Source organism: Pangasianodon hypophthalmus, chromosome 29, assembly GCF_027358585.1.
Source record: "Pangasianodon hypophthalmus isolate fPanHyp1 chromosome 29, fPanHyp1.pri, whole genome shotgun sequence".
Taxonomy (NCBI): domain Eukaryota; kingdom Metazoa; phylum Chordata; class Actinopteri; order Siluriformes; family Pangasiidae; genus Pangasianodon; species Pangasianodon hypophthalmus.
The window spans coordinates 1,513,355-1,537,559 of NC_069738.1; the positions used below are offsets into that span (position 1 = coordinate 1,513,355).

The 24,205-nt window shown below is 39.4% G+C and overlaps 2 protein-coding genes across 4 annotated transcripts in view; one reads left to right on the top strand and one right to left on the bottom strand.

The window, feature by feature from the left end:
• The window catches only part of LOC113524060 (zinc finger protein ZFP2), a 43,472-nt gene extending 22,610 nt beyond the window's left edge, over nucleotides 1-20,862 (top strand). For both annotated transcript variants that reach the window (XM_053231260.1, XM_053231259.1), the window contains exon 10: nucleotides 20,691-20,862. The gene's annotated coding sequence lies outside the window, so the exon portion shown is untranslated. The remainder of the gene's footprint in view (nucleotides 1-20,690) is intronic.
• On the bottom strand, nucleotides 3,335-22,810 carry LOC113524067 (NLR family CARD domain-containing protein 3-like). 2 transcript variants are annotated; one of them, XM_053231258.1, is made up of 11 exons: nucleotides 22,707-22,810; nucleotides 19,711-19,825; nucleotides 17,421-17,537; nucleotides 16,902-17,018; nucleotides 11,782-11,832; nucleotides 9,770-11,563; nucleotides 8,818-9,012; nucleotides 7,614-7,787; nucleotides 6,656-6,829; nucleotides 5,084-5,257; nucleotides 3,335-4,307 (listed from the first exon to the last, which is right to left on the bottom strand). In XM_053231258.1, the coding sequence occupies exons 2-11, from the start codon at nucleotides 19,761-19,763 to the stop codon at nucleotides 4,298-4,300; spliced, it is 2,859 nt and encodes a 952-aa protein (XP_053087233.1). In that variant the 5' UTR covers nucleotides 19,764-19,825; nucleotides 22,707-22,810; the 3' UTR covers nucleotides 3,335-4,297. The 2 variants fall into 2 exon arrangements, with proteins under 2 accessions (XP_053087233.1, XP_026765986.3); XM_026910185.3 differs by lacking the exon at nucleotides 16,902-17,018.
• Nucleotides 22,811-24,205: the final 1,395 nt, after the last annotated feature.

The window sequence follows — 24,205 nt, forward strand, 5'->3', positions numbered from 1 at the left end:
CCAGGCCAGAAAGTCCCAGTCCTTCCCTGGTTCTGAATATCGGTATCTGTATACAGAATATACAGAACTGGGCGTGGTCTATACAGGAAGTCTTTCTTTCTTTCTTTCTTTCTTTCTTCTAAATTAAATACCACTTATACAAACAGAAACAAAACACAGATGTAGAAATGTCAGCAGAGACACCATGGTGTGTGAATTCTGACTCTGACTGTTCCTCAACCTCAGCTACAGTTAGGTCCGGAAGTATTTGGACAATGACGGAGTGTTTGTGATTTTGCCTTTATACACCACCACAATGGATTTGAAATAAAACAATCAAGATGTGATCGAAGTGTAGACTTTCAGCTTTATTTTAAGAGGTTCCACAAAAATATGGCATTTACCATTTAGGAATTACAGCCATTTTAAACAAAGTACTTCCATTTTCAGTTGCTCAAAGGTATTTGGACAATTGACTGACAAGAAGTTAATTGACCAGGTGCGGTCCATTCCCTCGTTACTTCAAGACAAATGAAGCAGATAAAAGGTCTGGAGTTGATATCAGGTATTGAGTTGGCATTTGGCAGCTGTTCGACTGGAGCTACCAATATGAAGTCCAAGGAGATCTCAATGCAAGTGAAGGAGGCCATCATTAGGCTGAAAAAACAACAAAAAATCTATGAGAGATAGCAAAATCCTTAGGTGTGGCCAAATCAACATCATCACTCCATTGGTATCTACTGTTTATTTTATTTTTTTAAAAATCCTGTCTGTTCACATTTATTTTTGTTTTTATGCCTCCCATTCATATCTGTATTTGTATCTGATTAAGAACACAATATCTGTTTATTCGGAATGGAAGTCATTATTGTTTGCCATTAAGTAATTAACAGTAAGTACTGAATGGCCATTTGACTGAATATAAAAGTGTAATCTTTTGCACAGTACTGGATGTTACGACCATTTTATCCCATACAGAAATCTGTAACAGACATTTCACACCAGTTCAGCTGGTTGAATCAGTGAAATGTGTGGGACAACATTAGATACAATATTTGCTTGAGTGTTGGTTTCTGTTAATAGGTATTTTCTTGAATAATGAAATAATTTTACAGACACACATCATCTTGAAAGCAAGTATTAACTCTTTTTACCAGAGGACAAAAAATGGAATTTGCGCCTGTTTTGGGTTTTCTCGTGTTCAGCATTTAATGTATTTGTGATGTCACACTCCACAGTAGCGGTTAATGGCTCATGTGAAAGTAGACACTCAGGGTTAATCGTAAGAATTTTATTGTGGCAGTTGCATACAGTGTTTTACTATTTAAAAAGCTTGAGTTGTGCTGTTGTGCATTTTATCTCTGCACCAGTGTTATTGTGGAGAAGTGTGAGTTGTTTGCCCAGCAGGGGGCTCACACCCTTCCCCTTTATTTAGATCTGACACTGGTTCCAACATTTTAAAAAATGATTTAAGTTGTTTCTTGAGGTATTAGTTTGAAATCTTCTGACAGTCAGTTCTAGTGAATTATATAAAATTTATATTAACGCACCTGGGGCCCAGGTACAACCAATATATCAGCCCATTTAATGCCCACCTGGGCCCCAGTCACAGCCCAATAAATACTAAATCCTATGAACTTAATGAACCTTAATCCTGTGAACATCCTATGGATAGGTGCAGTATTTGTGGATTACATGTCATAAAGGATTTTTTTTAAATGTTACTGAATTATTTGTAATTTTAGGAAGTAGAAAAAAATTATAATTTTGCAGGGAAAAGAGTACTCACTCTAATTTATGGAAATAAATGCAGTATAATTAACATTAAAACGGTTTAATCTGCTTCTGAAGTACTGAAGAGAAGAGATAACATCTCTGACAGAGTAAACTGAAACAAGCCCACCAAGGGCCTCTGTGGTTCCTACATGTGTAGACTTTCTGGGCTGCCCACATGGAGCCCACATACAGTCCCCTCCGAAAGTATTGGAACAGCAAGGCCAATTCTATTGTTTTTGCTTTATACTGAAGACATTTGGGTTTGAAATCAAAAGATGAATATGAGACAACAGATCAGAATTTCAGCTTTCATTTCCTGATATTTACATCTAGACGTGTTAAACAACTTAGAACATGGCACCTTTTGTATCAGACCACCCAATTTCTGGGTGAGCAAAAGTATTGGAACAGATAGTCTTAAAGTAAATAACACTTAATATTTGGTTGCATATCTCTTGCTTGCAATAACTGCATCAAGCTGGCGATCCACTGTTCTTCAGTGGATCCCCATCCATTCTTCTTTTGTGATGCTTTTCCAGGCTTGTAGCGCAGCTTCTTTCAGTTGTTGTTTGCTTTGGGGGGTTTCTCCCTTCAGTCTCCTCTTCAGGAGGTGAAATGCTGCTCAGTTGGTGATGAAAGGTCTGCTGATTGACTTGGCCAGTCTAAAACCTTCCCCTTTTGTTATATTTTGTGCATTTGCTAATTAAAACATGCTCTTTCAAGAGTCATAATTTTTTTAATGGTAGACCTTGTCATACAGGGTCTATAGGCATATGAAATAAAAGCGCAAAAAGATTTTTTTTTACATAAATCAGAAAGTTTGAGTTCTTTCAAACATAATCCTAATTGCTAAAAAAGAACTATAATATAAGTAATAAATATGAAAATTTGAATGATCGGATGTGCTTTAATGTAGATATAGAGAGCCAAATTTACTCCAAAGCACAACAGAAATGTATTTATTAAACGGTAATTAAATTTTAATACTTAGTATTTTAGAAGTGAAAGACATCTTATACCAGACAACAATACCTGAAAATGACACATGGAACTTTTTAAAACCTCTATATCTCAGAAACAAATGCAGATAGTCTAAGACTAAGTCAGAAAATGTGCAGAAAACTGTTTATTTGGAATAGTGATATTATTTGAGTGAGAAAGTTCCCTAGATGGGTTCCCTTTTGAGTCTGGTTCCTCTCAAGGTTTCTTCCTCATATCGTCTCAGGGAGTTTTTCCTTGCCATCATTAGGGATAAATTCACATATTTACAATTTATTTTGGTTTAATTTAATTTGAACATATTTATTTCTGTAAAGCTGCTTTGTGACAATGTCCACTGTTAAAGCGCTATACAAATAAAATGGAATTGAATTGAAAAGTTCGAAGCAAATCTGAGATGGTCAGTCAGGAACATTTTTATATATGTGGTAATTTGAGCTTGATTTACCCCATTACCAAACAAATGATATCTAAAGAATATAATATGCAATGAGCTTAGAATATGCTAAAGACCTTGAAGTAAAATCTAACATCATTCTCCTAATCAGATGTACTTATGCGCAGTAAACCAGACATCAGGTTACTATAAAAATAACATGGTTTATTAAAATAGTCAACAAAAGTAGTCAAGTTTCATTTAATAGATTTCTCATTCACACATTTCTCCCATTAATACATTTCTGCCATCTGGAATCTAGTAATAGTATAAAAGAGCAATATAATTTAATGAAATACACCGTAACATTAAAACCACTGTCAGGTGAAGTGAACATCATTGACTATCTCTTTACAATGGTGGATGGGATATATTAAGCAGCAAGTGAAGTCAGTTCTCGAAGTTGATGTGTTGGAATCAGGAAAAATGGGCAAGTGTAAGGATCTGAACAACTTTGATAAGGGCCAAATTGTGATGGCTAGACGAGTGAGTCAGAGCATCTCCAAAGCAGCAGGCCTTGTGGGGTGTTCCCGGTATGCAGTGGTTAGTACCTACCAAAAGTGGTCCAAGGAAGGACAACCGGTGAACCGGCGACAGGGTCATGGGCGCTCAAGGCTCACTGATGCACGTGGGGAGCGAAGGCCCATCTGGTCCGATCCCACAGAAGAGCTACTGTAGCACAAATTACTGAAAAAGTTAATGCTGGCTCTGATAAAAAGGCGACAGAACACACAGTGCATCACAGTTTGCTGTGTATGGGGCTACGTAGCTGCGGACCAGTCACAGTGCCCATGCTGACCCAGCACAGGATTCAGGGACAATGGCAAAGGATTCATTATGATAACTGCAGGAGGAATGACCTCCTCTCATCGCCTGCGTCCCATCAAGTCCTTTTTTAACATGTCTCTATGTTCTGAAAGCTGCAGTCAAAGCAACATGCATATCTGAAGCAGGTGACGTACAGCTTTAGTTGTATTCATAGTCAGAAGACAGTGACGTTGACCATTCCTGGAGAGAATCTAGCTTAGGTGTCTATTAACGTGTTCTCTGTTCCCCAACATGGAAATGCAGGAACACACAGAGTCTTCATCAGATATATACAGATGTTCACTTCATCCTAAATATATAAAAGAAAAACATCTGAATTAATAACCACAAACTGTGGACTGTGGTACTTCATGATCAACAGTATGTAACTGTCTCTGCTCCAAGGGAAACATTATTATCTCCTGTTTATAAATATAATTCAACATTTCTTCATTCTTAGTAACTTCTGTGCACAAATTTTTAACAGGAGAATGAGCAGATATTTACCAGTCACCTCACTGCTGTGATCCAATCATAGGCTTTGGAGCTTCTATTTTTTTAAATAAATAAATAATAATAATAATAATAAATAAATAACACTGCTATGTAGTTTAGGTCTTGTTCTACATTTATATTTAATTGCAGACTTTAAGAATATGCTGAGGTGAGTTTTACAGGAATGAGAAAAGGCATGGTGCGGACATATGAACACCTTTATGCCTTAACATTCATGCAGCTATCTAATCAGCCAATCATGTAGCAGCAGCACAATGCAAAAAAAAATGCAGATAAAGCTCAAGAGCTTCAGTTCATGTTCACGTCACACATCAGAATGAAGAAAAAGTGTGATCTCTGTGACTTTAATCATGGAATGTTTGTTGGGATTTTCACACACAACTGTCTCTAGAGTTTACACAGAATGGTGTGAAAAACAAAAGAATCAGTAATCAGTCTTATAACATATTCCTTTTATAATGTCAAAATGATTAAAACCTCAAAAGAGAAACATACAAACTAATGCTAATGAGGTAAATAAAAAAAGCATTTTATTGCTTTCAACATTTATCTAAAAAGATTATTACTCACATCAGTTCCTGTAGTTCGTTACTTTCATCATCCTTAAGATCAGAGAGCAGCTTCTTTCCTGAGTCTCCTAGTTGATTCTCAGACAGGTTCAGTTTTCTCAGGTGTGAGGGGTTTGATCTCAGAGCTGAAGCCAGAGCAGCACAGCCTTCATCTGTGACACCACAACCACACAACCTGCAAAGACACACTCTTTTGTGTTACAAGTTTTGGTGGCCAGTGAAAGAGTGATTTTAGAAAAGAAATCTAGAAAAGAAATGGTTATAGTGGGGTGGGTGTGTGTGTGTGTGTGTGTGTGTGTGGAAATAGGTAATTGGGAATAGATGATCTTTTAGGCTGTAGAAGAATATATGATTAGTGTAAGACGGTTTTCACTGATGCTCTCTTTTATAAACTTCAGACATGCAGCAGTGATTTATGTAGAGCAGTGGTGTCCTTCCATTAACGACATTGATTTAACATGATTTATGTTGCTTTCATTTTTTACATCACAAAACCCTGCAATTTTAACAGGTGTGTAGACTATCCTCTGTACATGTGTACATCAACTTCTGCATTGGCAATGTGACAGGTTTTCCCCAATCAGAAGGCCGAGATGAACAACAAGGTCTGGAATCTGCTGAGAGCAAGGCATGCAGCCTGTATGGCAGGCATCCAGTCCCTTATCAACCCAAGTGGCTATAACGAACACTCAATATAGCAATCCTCCACCCTGATACTCAACACCGGTGCGCTGCAGGGCTGTGTGCCAAACCCCCTCCGACACCAACAAACCAACTTACAGAGAGCTCTGAGAACAGCCTGACTCTCAAAAAGAGAAAGGAGCTCATTACTGACTTCAGAATAGGTACACTTCAATGAAATAAAATATATGAAATAAAATCATGATTGTTTTAATGATCTGTATGGTTAAATTGGTAAGTGTGACATGCTCATTCACTTTAGGGGGGACGCCAGACAGCAATAGAAATGGTGATGACAATTTTTTAATCATTTAAAGCACATTCTATGTCCTGCCATATTAATAATGTTGCTATAAAATACCTTCATGATAGTTCCACTGAATATGATTAAAATAACATGTTAGTAATAAGGGGAAGGTAACACCTTATCTCATAAACCCTGATCAATTTTTCTCCTCCTCCCACCACAATAAACTGCTAGTAGGCTACTTAGGCTCTCTCCTTGATATCTCTATGATTAGAGTAGTGTAATATTCTATAGTCAGATTTGGGTTATTGGTGTTAGTTGATAGAATAAGTTAAAAAAAGAAAGAAAGAAAGAAAAAGTATTGTCTTGTATTAGAGAAATGCTGATGTGAACTGGGCAGAATTTGAGTTTGACAACCCTTTTTTTTATATGTAATGTGTTCATATTTATATTTTTTCTCTTTTTATATGTATGTAACATAACTAACAGATGGGGAAACTGCACACTGAATCTCACTGTACTTATACAATGACAATAAATGTTTTCATATTTAATTGCTGCACATCATAATGAACCTAAAACCTCTGCTTCAGTCTCACTAGTAGAGAGGAGCAGGTCATGTGACTCTCAGAGAGATGATCTTACCTCAGTGTCTCCAGTTTGCATTGAGGATTCTCCAGTACAGCAGAGAGACGCTTCACTCCTGAGTCTCCTAGACTATTATAAGACAGGTCCAGGTCTCTCAGGTGTGAGGGGTTTGATCTCAGAGCTGTAGCCAAAGCAGCACATCCTTCATCTGAGATACCACATTTAAACAACCTGAAGAGACACACAATGACACACTCTTCATCAACAGATTTTCATATTGGTTTAATATGTGCTATAAAATCATTACTGTTCATAATGACATGAGGATTTAATATCACTTGTTTATTCTAATTAATGTAATTAAAAAACTAATAATACTGAGTGTTATATTTAGTTTCTCTCGTTTAGTCTGATATTAAACTATCAGCAGCTAAAGGTGAACAGTGGACTGACCATGAGCTTTAATCGGAGAGAGAGAGAATCTCAGATGGTTCTCTGCTAGACATACAGTGCACTACACAGGATGAATAAACTTGTTTCTCCACAACCTATGTAGTGCATTTATATAAAGATATGCAGTATATTTATATTATTGCAGAATTAAGGAAGTAATAGTCTGAATCATGATGAAAATGGACACTATCATGCACTATCATGTCTTTTCTAAATCAGATTAATTTAAAGATCAATGGTCTATTTTATTTTTTAAATAATTTCAATTTCAGTTTTGCCTTTAAGCCCTGCAGCTCACATACAGTGCATTTCGTTTGCACTCAGTTTTACTAAATTTCACAGTAATATCAGACAAACTGCATTAAGTCATGTTTCACGCTGCAGCTTCTCATGTACATCTGACACAAAGATTCTGTGATGAATCATCAGTGTGCAGTGAAAAGAATCAATCTTCCTCCTCAGGACACTGATGCTGAACCTAAAACCTCTGCTTCAGTCTCACTATTAGAGAATGTGTCTTACTGAGGAGCAGGTCATGTGACTCTCAGAGAGATGATCTTACCTCAGTGTCTCCAGTTTGCAGTGAGAATTCTCCAGTCCAGCAGAGAGACGCTTCACTCCTGGGTCTCCTAGATTATTCTTAGTCAGGTCCAGTTCTTTGAGGTGTAAATGGTTTGATTTCAAAGCTGAAGCCAGAGCAGTGCAGCCTTCATCTGACACATCACAATACCACAACCTAGAGAGACACAATGACACACTCTTCATACTCTCAGTACAGCAGGAACATCATCAAGAGCCACTACAGTCCAAAATCAATATACTATATTACTATCAGTTATAGTAATGTGTGATTTCAGTCAAATTGAACCTCTTATACTATGATAAACATCAGAAAGAAAATGCCCTGTGTGCAGAGATTTCTTTTTATCCTTTAAAGACAGAAGAACCAATCCGACAATATCATTACCAAAGAGCATGACTGGCTGCTTCTTACACACTTTAGTAATTCTGAGGGTGGACTAATTTCGTTCTCTTGACCAAACACAATGTATAATTATAAAATACTGGAAATTTTGTAATTACAAGGGAAGCACAGTTGAACGCCCAAGACTGTCATAATTACAACTCAAGAACTCAAAAATATTCTTCTATGAGCTCGACTTTCCTAGTTAGAGGCCTGTCAATAACAAAAACTCATGGTGGTCACAAATATGAATGTGATGCCTACTGCACACTGTAACATTTAAGTGGTAAACTTGTTAACTGTTCAGGTTTTCATTTTGTTTCAGTAAGGCAGAAGAAACTTATTGTTGTTAATGATACAAAAAAATAAATAAAACAAAAGACATTTTCTCACACCATCCAATTTTTCCAACCAAAACCACATTACCACAGACCACATTGTAATCATTACCTCCAAACTCATATGCAGGAACTTCCAAAGAGAACACTACCCAGAACTTTAATGCTGTTATTCAGAATTATTGATATTAACAGTACAAGTGGTTCAAAAGTAATATTAGTTTAATTTAAAAGTATTGAGTCAGGATTGGTAGAACTTATCTCTGCACATGTATCTAATTGTAAGTACATTTAATTATTTAATGCATACGTGATTCTGAGGAGAAATCATTATTGCTTAATGACAGCTTTATTTGTTCTGTATACTGCACTGTTACAGAAAAATTCTGTTGCCAGACAACACTGTATATAACTATTAACTGCTGCTTTTGGTGAGTTATAGTGATTCAGGGAGATGATCTTACTTCAGTGTTTTCAGTTTACAGTGAGGATTCTCCAGTACAGCAGAGAGACGCTCCACTCCTGAGACTCCTAGATTATTCCACGTAAGATCCAGTTTATTCACAGTCAGATGCAGTTCTCTCAGACTGGAGGTTTCTGATCTGAGCACTGAGGCCAAAGCTGCCCAACTTTTCCCTTGAATTGTATCACACTTGATACTGAATTAAATAAGACAATGTTAAATGTTTATGAGAGGATAAAGCAACAGAGTTTCAAGAGACAGTGTTAGATTAATCTGAACAGCTAGGATATTTGATTTGTTCTTTAATTAGCTAGCTACCAAAATTAAAACAGCCCAGTGGTGAAATTGTTTTACACAGCTAGCTATTGTTAGCTATTGGAATTATGAATCAGTCCCACAATAAAAGTGGTTTTATATGCCACATGTCTGCATAATTGGACTTCAAAATGTAACAGATTTAATGAGAGACATAAAGGGAATACAAAGGTAAAATAAAAAATGTGTTTGATTTGATTTATGTAAATTGAAACACTTTCACAGGCTCTCATCAGAATTCTGGTGGCATCAGGTATGTAAACATGGGCCGAATATAAAACCAGCTTTACTGTGGTGGTAATAATAAATCATAATTATAAGAAACTTCCCCATTATGTCAAGATACTATGTCATAACTTTTAGATTTAAATGATTTTCTCCTAAAATGACAGCAACTGCTTCAACACATTTAAAACCTGCTCTTTCTTCATATTCATTTGCTCGTGCAATTGGTATTCCCCAAATCATTTTCAGACTTGGTAAATTACAGTCAGTGCTACATTTATTTATTTGCATTAACAACACCCAGTATTGCATTAAGGTCCAAAACATCACAAACTGCATATTTGTCAAACTGCGTTGAGTTTCTCTCTTTCTAACACTGTAACAGTATAACAGTTATATTCAGCTTTACTTACATTGCTTTTCTGGATTCTGTAACCACAGGCATCACCTTCACAAGAACCCAGTCTGATATGTTGTCTGTAGTGGTATATTTACTCAGGTCAAATTCTTCCAGCTCCTGCGCTGATGTCAGTAACACAAACACCAGAGCAGACCACTGTGAAGGAGAGAGTTCACTTTGTTTTCCAGACTTCAGGTAGTGTTGGATTTCCTCCACTAGAGAATTGTCACCCAGTTCATTCAGACAGTGGAACAGATTGATGGACTTCTCTGCAGGAAGGTCTCTACTGATCTCCTTCTTAATGTACTGAACTGTTTCCTCTTTGCTCTGGGAGCTACTTCCTGTCTGTGTTACAAAAGCATGCAAGAGATTCTGATTGGACTCCAGTGAGAGACCCAGAAGAAAGCGAAGGAAAAGATCCAGATGTCCAGTCCGGCTTATTAAGGCCTTATGTACTGCACTTTTGTGGACATCTGAGAGTGTTGAAGTTTTGAAGTTTTGAGGTTTTTGAAGTTTTGAAGGCTGACTCTGATCTAGAACATTTCTCTTTTCCATCATGAATGTCAGATACACATACAGAGCTGCGAGATGCTCCTGAACACTCAGATGCACAAAGCAGTACACTTTACTCTGGTGAAGCCCAGACTCCTCTCTGAAGATCTGTGTACACACACCAGAGTACACTGCTGCTTCTGTCACATCAATGCCACACTCTTTCAGGTCTTCCTCATAAAAGATCTGGTTGCCTTTCATCAGCTGCTGAAAAGCCAGTTGTCCCAGTTTCAAAACCATTTCTTCATAACTCTCCTGCTTCTTTGAGTACTTTTCTCTTATGATGTTTGTCTGAATGATGAGGAAGTGTGTGTACATTTGAGTCAGAGTCTTGGGGATCTCTCCACTCTCTGCTTTGCCCAACATTCTCTCTAGAACAGTGGCTGAAATCCAGCAGAAGACTGGGATGTGGCACATGATGTAGAGGCTTCTTAACGACTTCAGGTGTGTGATGATGTTATTGGCCAGGTTCTGATCACTGATCCTCTTCCTGAAGTACTCCTCCTTCTGTGGGTCATTGAACCCTCTTATCTCTGTGACTCGATCGACACACTCAGAGGGGATTTGATCAGCTGCTGCTGGTCGGGAAGTGATCCAGATGAGAGCAGAGGGAAGCAGATTCCCTTTGATCAGGTTTATCAGCAGCACATGCACTGGTGCTGATTCAGTTACATCACACACTCTCACTGTGTTCTGGAAATCTAGAGGGAACCGACACTCATCCATTCCATCAAAAATAAACAGGACTTTTTCTAAACTGGAAATGTTTGTCTCTTTTATCTCCTTAAAACAGACATGAAGGAGCTCCATCAGACTCAGTTTTTGGTCCTTCATCAAATTCAGCTCTCTGAAAGGAAGTGGAAATATGAGGTGGACATCCTGATTTGCTTTCCCTTCAGCCCAGTCCAGAATGAACTTCTGCACAGTGACTGTTTTTCCGATGCCAGCGACTCCCTTTGTCAGAACGTTCCTGATGGCGTTGTCTTCTTCAGATAAGGGCTTAAAGATGTCATTGCACTTGATTGGTGTTTCCTCTGTTGTTTTTCTCCTGGATGCTGCCTCAATCTGTCTCACCTCATGTTCATTATTGACATCTCCACTGTCTCCCTCTGTGATGTAGAGCTCTGTGTAGATCTCATTCAGGAGTATTGTGTTTCCCTGGTTTATCATCACGCCATTCAACCACTCAAACTTCTTCAACAGATTTACTTTAAAATATACCTTTAATTCATTTACAGCAGTTTCTGGGTTGTGCCTGTGATATGGTGAAGTAAAAGGACATGGTGAGATGCCTGACCAATTATTAGACATATTTATGATGATCATATTTATGATGATCATATCTCACAATGTGTTCATCTTATACTACAGTATGTTTTCCTGTAATCTAATCACTCTGTATGAAATGACAGGAGAGAGGTTTATAATACCAGCATGTCAGTGTTACAGTCACAGTGTTGGTTTTGATCTTACCCTGTATCTGTGATTTTCTTTTCTATTCCATTTCCTGCCATCTGCAGACCACTGTGGACAAAATTGTTAAAGACAATAATTTTTATGACTAAAATATAGTCTGAAGTTATTAGTCTTAACTAGTTTGTTAATTGGCAGACTGCGGTCTGGATGTAGACTGAACCGAGTAGATAAATCAATATTGTGGCAATAAACATATGGAAAAAAACTGTCTATAGTTCAGCAACTCTGCAAGAAGCAGGATTTCTGTAGCAGATCCTCTGTTGGAGTTAATCCCATCAAATGCATTTATGTAAATTATTACAATGGACCAGAGATTCACGAGAAACATTTGCTCAGAAAGGGCTGAATGTTACAAACTTTCACTTTTTTTATATATATAAAAAAGTGATGACAAAAACTGTGAATGTTTAAAGACAAATGGACAGAGACATAGCCTATGTGCTTGTTCTCCTGATTCAAGTTGGAAATATGAAGTGTCCAAGACTGCTGCATTAGTCAGTGAAGCACCAATACTGTTACAGTGCTCAGCGCTCTGTGTGTATAAAAGAGTCGTATAAGGCCCGCTTGTCCGAGGGGACAATATATAACACTTAGTGGAACCAAATGCGGGAGTGGGACGGACGAGGAAGCGCATGCTGGCCTCTAAACAGCTCTTCCAAAAACGAGCACCTCAGCTGGGGCACAAACTGAGTAGCTTGTGTACACCGCTCCGTAGCACTAGCCACCAAGCTAACTCCGTGTATAGTAGACGTGAGGGTAGTAGTGCTTATGCAATACTGTGAGGGATCAGAAATGTGGGAGCTCCAGAGCCAACACAAAAGCACCGTGGTGAGGCGGGGAACAACTCAAAATGGCCTTATCATTGGCCGAACGTAAAGGCACCAAATGATAAAGGAGCAAATCCTTCCTAGCATAAAAGCCGAATAGTTATCTCGGAGACAGATTTCCTCCTCTTAGATCTCTTCCTTAATGGACTTTCTCTTTAGTTCTGTACTCCTTTCTTTCTTTTCCTCAATGTTTTCTCTCTACCCCGTGATCCCTTTTTCGTTCCTCAATATTCTCTTCCCTAATCCTGAATCTCAGTATTCTCTTCTCTAATCCTAAACCTCAATATTCACTTCTCTAATTCTAAGTTTCCTCAAATTACCAACCAGAGTAGCGTGAAGCTGCTCTGTACCTGGCACAGATCTATGTCCGCACATGGAGTGAGGCATTCGGAAGGATTATAAAGAGGCGTGGCCAGGTGCAGCGTGTTTAGGCTGATTACCTGCACGAGGGCGTTGCTTTATAAAAGCCCATTCAGGTGGCCACAGAGTTGCCTCAGAGGGCATCCGCAGTATCACATTACCTCCCCCTCTAGGAACGGCTCCTGATGTTCCCAGGCCAGCTGCACGGTTCCTGCGGAATTCCCTGATGAGCTCTGGGTCCAAGATGTGTCGAGCTGGGACCCAAGAGCATTCCTCTGGACCATAACCCTCCCAGTCCAATAAGTACTGGGTGCCCCCCTGATGGCAGCATGAGTCCAGGATGCATCTCACAGTGAAGGCTGGGGCTCCATTGATAATACGAGGTGGAGGTGGGGACAAGTGAGTGGAGGTAACCAGAGGACTTCACAGGAACAGCTTTAACCATGGAAGGTGGGGTTGATTCTCATGGTACGGGGGAGTGCTAGACGGTACGCCACCGAATTGATCCTCCTAAGGATCTTAAAAGGCCCAATATACCACAGGGCCAATTTTTTTAGACTTTAGCCACAGCGGAAGAACCCTGGTCGCCAGCCATACTCACTGACTTGGTCGGAAGGTTGGACCTGGACGCCTCCTCTGAATGGCGGTGCGGGTACTTCTCTGAGCGGCAGCTTGCAACGATAATCTGGCTTTCTACCAGACTCTGTGACATCAGCGTGTTCCACTGCAGGAACCCCCACTTTTTCCTCCTTCTCTGTGAACATGGGTGGAGGATAGCCAAATTGGCACTCAAACAGTGACATGCCCAGTAAAGAATGCCAGAGGGTGTTGTGAGCATACTCCACCCAGATCAGGTGTTGCACCCTAGATGAGGGATTGGAGGAAGCCAAGCATCTAAGGGAGCGCTCCAAATCTTGGTTGCCTCTTTCAGTTTGGCCATTAGATTCAGGATGAAAACCTGAGGATAAGCTAATTGTAGCCCCCAAGAGATGGCACAAGGATTTCCAGAACTGGCTGGAGAACCTGTGGTCCCCGGTCAAAGACCAAGTCCATCGAAGGGAGTTTAGGCAGAGAAATGAACTTACAGGCCTTCGAGAACCGATCCACAATGACCAGTATAACCACCATCCCCTGGGATGTCAGCAGATGTCACCTGTCACAAAGTCCAATGAAAGATGGCACCATGGGCGAGAGGGTATGGGCAGAGGACGAAGCAAGCCAGGTGGGCGTGTTTGGGGCTCGTTGTTTCGGGCACAGATGTGACAGGTCACCACATAGGCCCAGACATCCTTATTCATATTGGAACACCAAAAGCATCAGCGCAAAAACTCCAGGGTTCTGATGGCCCCGGGATGCCCAGCAAATGGGGTGTATGACTCCAAGAAAGAGCCTGAGGACGTATAGTCGATGGGACATAAAGTTTTCCTGGAGGGCCGTCACCCAGGTCTGGCTCCTGATGAAGAACAATGCAGATGGACATACAGGGGAGGGAATTATAGGCTGGTGGGTGGGTTCCCATGAGGGTAGGTCCCACTGTCTAAAAATCTGGCTTAAGATTTTTGATACTCAGCCCATAAGAAAACACAAAGTTGAAGCGCACAAAAAACAGGAGTTTTTGGTTCCCAACTTCATAATTCCTTTCAGGCCGGGTCAGATGGTGGGAAAAGTATGCGCATAGGTGCAATTTCTGGTCAGGCTCTGACCACTGGGTGAGGACTGCGCCTGCTCCTATATCCGAAGCATCAACTTCCACTATGAATTGAGTCTCAGGGTCAGGCATACACAGCACAGGAACTGATGTCAACCTTCCTTTCAAGGTTTCAAATGCCTGTTGTGCCTCCCTTGTCCATTAAATCCAGCCAGGGTCTTCTTGGTCAGTGCACTGAGGGGAGCCGTCTGGGTGCTAAAGTTCCAAATGAAGTGTCAGAAAAAATTTGCAAACCCCAGGAAGCACTGTACCAGCCAGCCCGAGGTGGGTTGTGGCCACTCTGTAACTATCTTTATCTTGGCCAGGTCCATACTAAGGCTCCCCTGGGACACCACAAGGCTCAAGAAAGAGATGGTGGTGACATGAAATTGCAATTTCTCGAGCTGAAGTACCGGGGCACATGTTAAAAATCAAAAGGCTGCTAAAAATCAAAATGCCATCTAACTAGACGAAGTTGTAGCGGACCGGGGTCTCCCGGAGGACCTCGTTAATGAACCGCTGGAAGACTGATGAATGGGAGCATTCATCATGCCAAAGGGCATCACCAAGTATTCATAGTGCCCTAACAGCGTGATGAACACGGTCTTCCACTCGTCCACTGCTCTGGTGCGGATTAAATTGTATGCACTGTGTAAATCCAATTTTGAAAAAATTGTCACCTGTTGCAGGCACTCAAATGCGGAGTTCATTAAGGGCAGGAGGTGCCTGTCCTTCTGAGTGATGGTGTTAAGTCCACGGTAATCGATGCAGGGCCGCAGATACCCCTCTTTCTTCTTATCAAAAAAAAGTCCCGTCCCCATGGGCAACATGAATGGGTGGATGAACCCCAGTGACAAAGCCTCTTTAAAATACTTGTCCATGGCTTTGTGTTCTGGGGCGACAGGGAGAACAACCTGCCCCTAGGCGGAATGGCTCCCGGGAGCAGGTTGATCGCACAATCAAAGGGCCTATGGGGAGGCAGCATCTGGGCCCTTCGCTTAGAAAAAGACTTCTTTGAAGTCCCAATAGTCTTGGGGCACACGGGACAAGTCTACTGGTTCCAGTGTAGTTGGAGATGGGGCAAGTATGCCTTTGAGGTGGCTCTGGGAGCATTGGGAGCCCCAGACAGAAATGGACCTTGTAGACCATTCGATGTATAGATTATGTTTCTGGCGCCAAGGGTATCCCAGCACCAGATGCAGCTCAGGAACCGGGGTCATGTAGAAGAACAAGTGTTCTGTCTGGCAACCTAAATGGAGCATGACAGATGAAGTTTGGGTGGCTATGGGTCCTGAGTGTAATGGTTGTCCATCAAGCGTGGAGACCAATATGGGGTGGGGAAGAAGATCCACTGGCAATCCTAGTCTCTTCACCCAGGTCAATAAAATTGCCAGCCGCTCCTGACTCAATGAAGGCCTCCCCAAGCATCAGGCCTTTTGGCATCAGGCGGGGACAACCTGAACGCCAGTGGCCCGCCTGCCCACAATACAAGCACCTGTTCTCATGAATCCATGAGTCTCACCGATTCATGATTCTACTCTGTGCGGGGGAGCGGGTTGGGACTGTAACAAGGACTGAATCTGTGCGACGTGCACAAATGGCCTTATCATTGGCTGAATGTCAAGGCACCAAATAATAAAGGAACAATTCCTTCCTAGCTTAAAAGCCGAATATTTATCTCAAAGACAGATTTCTCTTTCTAATCCCATCTTATATTCTGTTCTGAGGACAAATAACATAACCCAAAGTTCCATGGGAAGGTCCACCAGAGTGCTAGTACATGTTCTTATAGCCTAAGAGCATACAAATGAATGCTCATTAAGATTAGCCTGGATTTTAGCAAAAATATAAGGAGCTTCTAATATCTAATCATTTATAATATTTTTAATAGCACGCTTAAAATTTGATACTGTAAGCATGTCTCTTTCCAAATGAACCATTATTAGGGTTTCATAGCAACAATGTTTTTTATTTGTAAATTTTTTATGAACACATTCAAGAGGAGTTGCTGATTTGTTGGTCAACTAAACCGATATTTTTTTATCCAGCCAACACTGGACTGAGCATAATGTGGCCATTACCTAAAATGTGTTTGACCCCCTGCTTTAAAGCATTGTAGTATCAATAAAGACCAAATAAAGTATAATAAACATGTCATAAATAGCGAAATTGTTGCTAACAACTGTGTAGCATGGCTTTTAACTATGACTTTAGCAGTGGATTTAACAGTGAGGAGACGTTACCAGTGTACAGATGAGGAGTCTCTATCTTTAAAGTTCCAAAGATAATCCATAGACTCATCACTCTTCATGGAGACACAGCTGGGTGTTGGTGAGTCTGATCTCTTTATCTGGATTTCACTGCACCAAACAGACATAAAGCAGTGATTTATACTTTATTATTGGTGTAAATTATTTTATTAGCTCTTACCATTATTTTATTGTCACATTAAGAATTGAAACTCTGGGCTTTCCACTTTCCGTATTTGGTCATTTCTTGTAATAATAACAATTATTATTATTATTATTGTTATTACATGCTTCTATATTACCTGCATGGTAATGTTAAATGCAGATCTGTATAAATATTTACACTCTTTCTTCTAAAACATTTGTTAAAATGTTGTAGCATCATTAAGACCTAATTAAAGTATAACATAAACTGATAAATACCCAAATGCTGCTAATGAATCTGAACTTAATAAAACAATGTGAATCACAGCTTTTCCCTCAGCAGTGGATTTAACAGGGAGGAGACGTTACCTGTGTACAGATGAGGAGTCTCCATCTTTAAAGTCTGGAGGATGAGCCATAGAGTCATCACTCTTCATGGAGACACAGCTGGGTGTTGGTGAATCTGATCTCTTTATCTTGATTGTACTGCACAACATTATAGACAGGATTTTAATGATTTATACAAGTCTTTACAGGTTTCACTGACCTGTTATTTTAATGAGGTACAAATATTAATCATGACAGAATCTAGCATTTTTGGTGGTGAGTAACCGCAGTTTATGGGTAGTGAAACCTTTGGTTAACTTTTTCCTTTCATATGCTCTTAATCAGAAAATCATTCAAGAATTGAGCTCAGAATTTAATATATTTTTTGTCCTGGTATGTAGTATTCTGTGGCACAGTATTGTATCACCGTATCCATGATTTAACAGAATTCAGGAATTTCATGTGGCACTCTGACGTTTCTAAAACAGGAAGAGCCTGCCTCACTTGCAAACACAAGGACAGCAAGCCAGAATTTGTTTTCTAAAATGTTACATTACACTGTTGGGTGTCAGAATCAGAAACATGTTCTTAAATATTTTTGCTTTCCTGCATACTACTGAATTGGACAACTTGAAGAATTATGGATATTTATGTGTGTAGCCAGCACTTCAAACCCGGAGAACTATGAAAGAGATTTGAAAGTAGAGTGACTGGGTCTTCCACCGAAGGTGCTAAAGCAAACTGCAATTCCATCTGTACTTTGTACAAAACACAGAGCAGTGAACTTCCTTACTCCTTTTCTGCTCTACTGAAGAAAAGAAGATGACCTGAGGTAGGACAACTAGTTATTGTCCGTAAGCTTATCCCTCACCCATGTAGCAACCAGTTAGCATCAACAGATGTGTCTTAAATTTCTCTCTAGTATAAATGCTTGGACTTTCTATGAGATATTTACATTTCATTTACATTTATGGCATTTGGCAGATGCACTTATTTAGAGCGACTCACAGAAGTGCTTTATATAACAAAGTGCTAGTTTAAGTACTTCATAAAGATGTAGGTCTTTAGTCGTTGTTTGAAGACAGCCAGTGACTCTGAATTTCATTCTACCACCTAGGTGCCAGAACCAAGAAGAGCCTTGATGCATGCCTTCCTCGTACCCTGAGAGATTGTGGGTCCAACTGCAGGCTAGAGCACTGCTTAGCATCATTTAGCCACTGACAGGATGCCAAGTCATAAGGATCTTCTAGAGTTACATCATTTAAAAGTGTTAGTTTAGTCGAATAGCACTCCATTTTTTTTGTGCTAATCCATATTAATGAGTGGATTACATTTTAGCTAATGTCAATCCAATTCCTAAAAGTCTTGATAGATTCTTCAGTCAGTTTACATCAAGCAGCTTGTTTGTTAGGATAGTTGCATCTTTTTCCAAATAGGTTTGAAACATTATGGATAGTTACAATTTGCAGCCCACACTTCAACACAGAGGACCATGAAAAACATTTGAAAGTGGAGTTACTTGGTCTTCCAAGGAAGATGTTGCTAAATGGCAATTCTGCCTATACTTAGTACAAAATGGAGAGCAGAGAAGCTCCATGTCTGAAAAAAGGAGACAAACTGAGGTAGGACAAGTAGTTAGTGTCTGCTAGCAAATGCTTGTCCTCATCAATGTATCTACTAATAAGCTGGCTAGTAAAGTGCTACCACAAAGATTAGTAATCATGTAACATTGCAAGAAACATTGGTAGCTACTTGTTTTTTTTCTAACTTCAGTTATTTGGCTCAGTGTAATTTGGAAAGACCTACAGTTGCTCTCTGCCTCCGGTTGCTCTTCTCGCTGGAGCAGTTCTTCTTCTGAATATTCTGGCTCGAACATGGATGGTTGGATGTCACTGTGTAACAGTAACTCAAAAAAAATCCTCATCTGTCGAGTCTTTTCATTCACCTGAGTAACCCATTCGCTCCCTCACAATAATTTACTTACAAAGTGACTGCTCCTTTGCAGTAGCCAGATAGTTATCTCACTTCCCTGAACACATCATTATCTAATGAGCACCACTCCCCCCCATTCCCCTCCCACCCAAATGTCCACCATAAGTGCAGTTTTCAAATTTCGCATCCACCTCCAAGATACATAATAAAGAGGGGGTTTCCTCAGTATTCAAACCGGGAAATCTCACTACAGAGCCCATTGTGTCATCGCTGTAAGATGTGAGTAGGAATGTTTACAACACATGAAGCGGTGGTTAAATTTCTGATTTTGGCTGGAGAGTCATTTAATATTTTAGATATGAACAGTTCATGACTAAAATATAAGGATATGGTCAGTTACCCCTTTATTGAGGACGGGGCTCCATTATCTGTGTCCAGATCAGACATCTCCATCTTTGAGGATTAGTGAAGTATCCTGAACAGTCTTATCTCTTTTGCTAGAATGGATTACACTCCTAGAAAACACAAAAACAAAAGTGCAGTTAAAAGTTAAAATGATCATTTTCACTTCTTTGACCTAAGGGAAAATGTCGCTCCCTTGCCAGTACAAAATTCTGTGTTTCTGTGCTCAGCCTACACACCACGACCGACCTCTCACATTCAGACCACCAAATCATTCATTTGTTCTTCAGTAACCACTTTATCCTGATCAGGGTCACCGTGGATCCAGAACCAATCCCACGAACACACACAACATAAAAATGAAACGCTAAATATTATTAACAGTGTGCACAAATCTAACTGAACACAGACACAGTGAAAGAGAGGTAAAGATTTACAGAAAGGTAAAGATACTGGACCTCATTTATCAATATTTTAGTAAAGTTGTGTGGAAATATTTACGTAACCCAGATTGAACAAAAAATGTCTGAATGGATTTACAAAAATCTCTGAAACGCACATTTACTTAGTGCAGACATGCAGATGGCACAGCTGATTTGCATTTGGTGACGCCTAAAACTTCCATAAAAATAAATATATAAATAAAAAATTATCTATTATATAACAGCATAACACCACCTGAAAGGCTAAAATCTGATGCCAAATTACAGAAGAGGTAAATTAGATGTGAATTACATGAGATGAAAAGAAAATGGTTTGACATGAATACTGAGGGGAAATATATATATACACTATATGGACAAAAGTATTGGGACACCTGACCATTACACTCATATGTGCTTGTTGAACATCCCATTCCAGATTTAGTCCACGCTTTGTTGTTATTATAAACTCCACTCTTCTGGGAAGGCTTTTCAGTAGATTTTGGAGTGTGGCTGTGGGGATTTGTGTTCATTCAGCTACAAGAGCATTAGTGAGGTCAGGCGCTGATGTTGGTGAGGAGGTCTGGGGTTCAGTCAGTGTTCCAGTTCATCCCAAAGGTGTTCAGTGGGGTTGAGGTCAGGGCTCTGTGCAGGACACTGGAGTTCTTCCACTCCAACCTTCACACACCATGTCTTCATGGAGCTCGCTTTGTGCACAGAGGGACTGTCATGCTGAGACGGATTTGGACTAGACCCCTTAGTTCCAGTGACAGGAAATTGTAATGCTACAGCATACAAAGACGTCCCATAGAAATGTTTCAAACTTTGTGGCAACAGTTTGGGGGAAGAAACATATATTGGTGTGATGGTCAGGTGTCCACAAACTTTTGACCATATATTGTGTGTGTATATATATAAATAAATAAATTTATTCATAACCAGCTTGATATACGAAGCCCAATGTGTACATAAACAGACCTTAATCTTGAATATACTATTATGAGATTGTTAGGATTCACTGTCACTCATGCATTTCAGTACCTAAACAATGTTAAAAGTGGCAACCAGAACACTATTATTTATTTAGGCCAAGTCAACACCTTGAAGTGTTTGTCATGTTCCTCAAACCATTCCTGAACAGTTTTTGCTGTGTGGCAGGGCGCATCATCCTGCTGAAAGAGACCACTGCCATTAGGGAACACCGTTGCCATGAAGGGGTGTACTTGGTCTGTAAAGTGTTTAGGTAGGTGGTACGTGTCAAAGTAACATCTACATGAATGCTAGGACCCAAAGTTTCCCAGCAGAACATTGTCCAGAGCATCACACTGCGTCCGCCAGCTTGCCTTCTTCCCATAGTGCATCCTGGTGCCATCTCTTCCCCAGGTGAGTGACGCACACGCACTCGGCCTTCCACATGATGTCAAAGAAAATGTGATTCATTAGACCAGGCCACCTTCTTCCATTGCTCCATGGTCCAGTTCTGACACTCACGTACCCGTTATAGGACCACTTTTGGTAGGTACTAACCACTGCATACTGGGAACACCCCACAAGACCCCGTCTAGCCATCACAATTTGGCCCTTGTCAAAGTCGCTCAGATCCTTACGCTTGCCCATTTTTCGAGGACTGCCTAATATATCCTACCCCTTGACAGGTGCCATTGTAACAAGATATTCAATGTTATTCACTTCACCTGTCAGTGGTTTTAATGTTCTGGCTGATTGGTGTATTATATATACATACATACATTTTATATATATATATATATATATATATATATATATATATATATATATATATATATATATATATATATATATATATGTGTGTGTGTATGTGTATATATACATAGTACTGTGCAAACGTCTTAGGCACATGCAAAGATGCCTTCAAAAATAATGAAATGAAATGTTTTTACATTCAAAAAAATATAAAAGAACTATAAAAAAAAAACCCTACAAAAACTATAAAAAGCAGTAAACCATAATAAATGAAACAAAGTCAATATTTAGTGTGACGATCCTTTGCTTAAAAAAAACAGTATCTGAGGTGCAGTGTGTGCAGTTTTATAAGGAAATGAGCTGGAAGTGTTACTGAGCATCTTGCAGAAGCAGCCACAGTTCTTCTGGAGACTTTGACTGTCGACTCGCTTCTTATTTCTGCAGCGAAACCCAGCAGCCTTCATTATGTTTTTATCTGAAAAGTGTCTCTTATGTAATCTCATATATATGTGTGTGTGTGTGTGTGTGTGTGTGTGTGTGTTGACCGTGTTGTTAGTTTTCTGTACAGCTTATAGTGAATTATAAAGTCTATGGCGTATTTACTGCATTTATTGACTTTGGTTCCATACTGATAAAGTTATCATCTTTGGAAATATTTAATTCAGGAGGAATCTAAGTGAAGAACTTGATTCTATACAGTGCACAAGAAAGTTTATTTCAGTTTATTATTGCAGCACCAGCTGACGCAGTTTTCCTACTGCTCTTTTTACGGGTTTATATAAAATATATAGTCATAGAGTCAAAATATATAATCTTATATAATGCATTATTTATTAAAGAAATCACTCACCTTTAGTCACTAGTCCTTGTTGTGTCACACTGTGTGACATTAACATCAGCGTTTCTGTCCCGAGTTTACGATGTTTTTCTTTTCTAAACGCTTAACAAAATGGCGTCGAGTCAAAACAAACACTTTCACTTTCACTTACATGGGAACTGTCTGTTAACCGAGCAGCTGTAGCTCCCTCAGTGCTTAAAGCAACAGATGATACAAATGATTTTAATATTTATATTAATATATCGAATATAGACACAATAATGACCTTTCAGTTTTAACTTGACCTAGAGTAAAATGTTCTGTAACCATTAATTGAAGATGTTTTTTTAACCATGCAGGAAGTGTAGGATTATTCATGTTGGCTAAGTTAAGCAAGCTAGCTAAACTCCTGAATTAACTGGGCTTCAGCAATAGCCAGCTTAGCTAGCTGGGATGCTCCAAAACTTTAGATGTGTCTGAATATGTGTGTGTTAAAGATTGGACTGCTGAACAAACCCTGACATTAGAAAAACTTTTATTCTTCACATGTCAAATGTTTTTTTTTTTTTTTTTTTTTTTTTAATAATTAATAGCTTCCTTAGCAAGATAATCTAACATTTATTTTTCATTAGCTAGTTAACATGATCTAAGATAGAGGCTACCTAATATTTGCTTACAGAAACAGCTGAACAACTGATTATCAAAATGCATTAAGTTTCAAAATGCATTAGTTGATAACCAATGAAGAGTCAGATATGCAGTTTTACGATTCATCTCACTGCCCTATTATTACAACAAATTCTGTAAACTTAAAAAGACAGTAAAGATGAAAATGAAGATTCTCTTATCACTTCCTGACCCTCATGTTGTTGCTCATGGAGCAGTTAGGCTGAATGGTGACTCGGGGTGTCAGGGCCAGCATTCTCTGATTGTTCTTTTGTGTGTGAATATTTGCAATTTTACAGTTATGAGTGATCTCTTTAAGCATTTTTCTCTTGGAATTATCAGGATTATAACAGTGGCCATGTTTCGTAAATCCTATGTATGTATATTTCTTTGTGTGTGTTCCTGCTCTGCAATTAAAAAATAAAAAAAACATGTCTCTCATGACCAACAGGTAACTCTGTTAATGGTTTGTCACAGGACAAGCAGCCAATCAGAACTGATTTCTGGAAAAATGAGTTAGCCAGTGATATGTAATTTTAAGGTTACAGTCAAGCCAGTTGGGCCCGCCTACTGCTCGTGTCATAGCAATTAACGAAGATCAACAATCACTCCGGAGAGCAGGGTGTTGAGGCCGATAGACTTTATTCTTTCAAGAATCGAGCCGAGCAGTTCTCTACAGAGAAAACTCCCCAACTCTTCAGAAAGGTACTCATATCCATTTTCATGAAAAAACTTCCACCTCCTGTTTTTCAAGACAGGATGACCCAACATCTTCAAGACCCAGCATTCCCATTTATGCTTGTGTTATTGTTTAAGGAAGCCTTACTCACTTAAATTTACAGCTTGTTCCTGCTCTCCCCACTTAG

Bases quoted from the DNA above. Each gene is read 5' to 3' on its own strand.
- LOC113524067 (XM_053231258.1), bottom strand. From the start codon at position 19,763: ATGGAGATGTCTGATCTGGACACAGATAATGGAGCCCCGTCCTCAATA. The intron at 17,538-19,710 runs GTAACTGACCAT...AATGTTGTGCAG, and splicing joins GCCCCGTCCTCAATAAAGGG to TACAATCAAGATAAAGAGAT. The intron at 5,258-6,655 runs GTAAGATCATCT...GTGTCTTTGCAG, and splicing joins TGCAAACTGGAGACACTGAG to GTTGTGTGGTTGTGGTGTCA.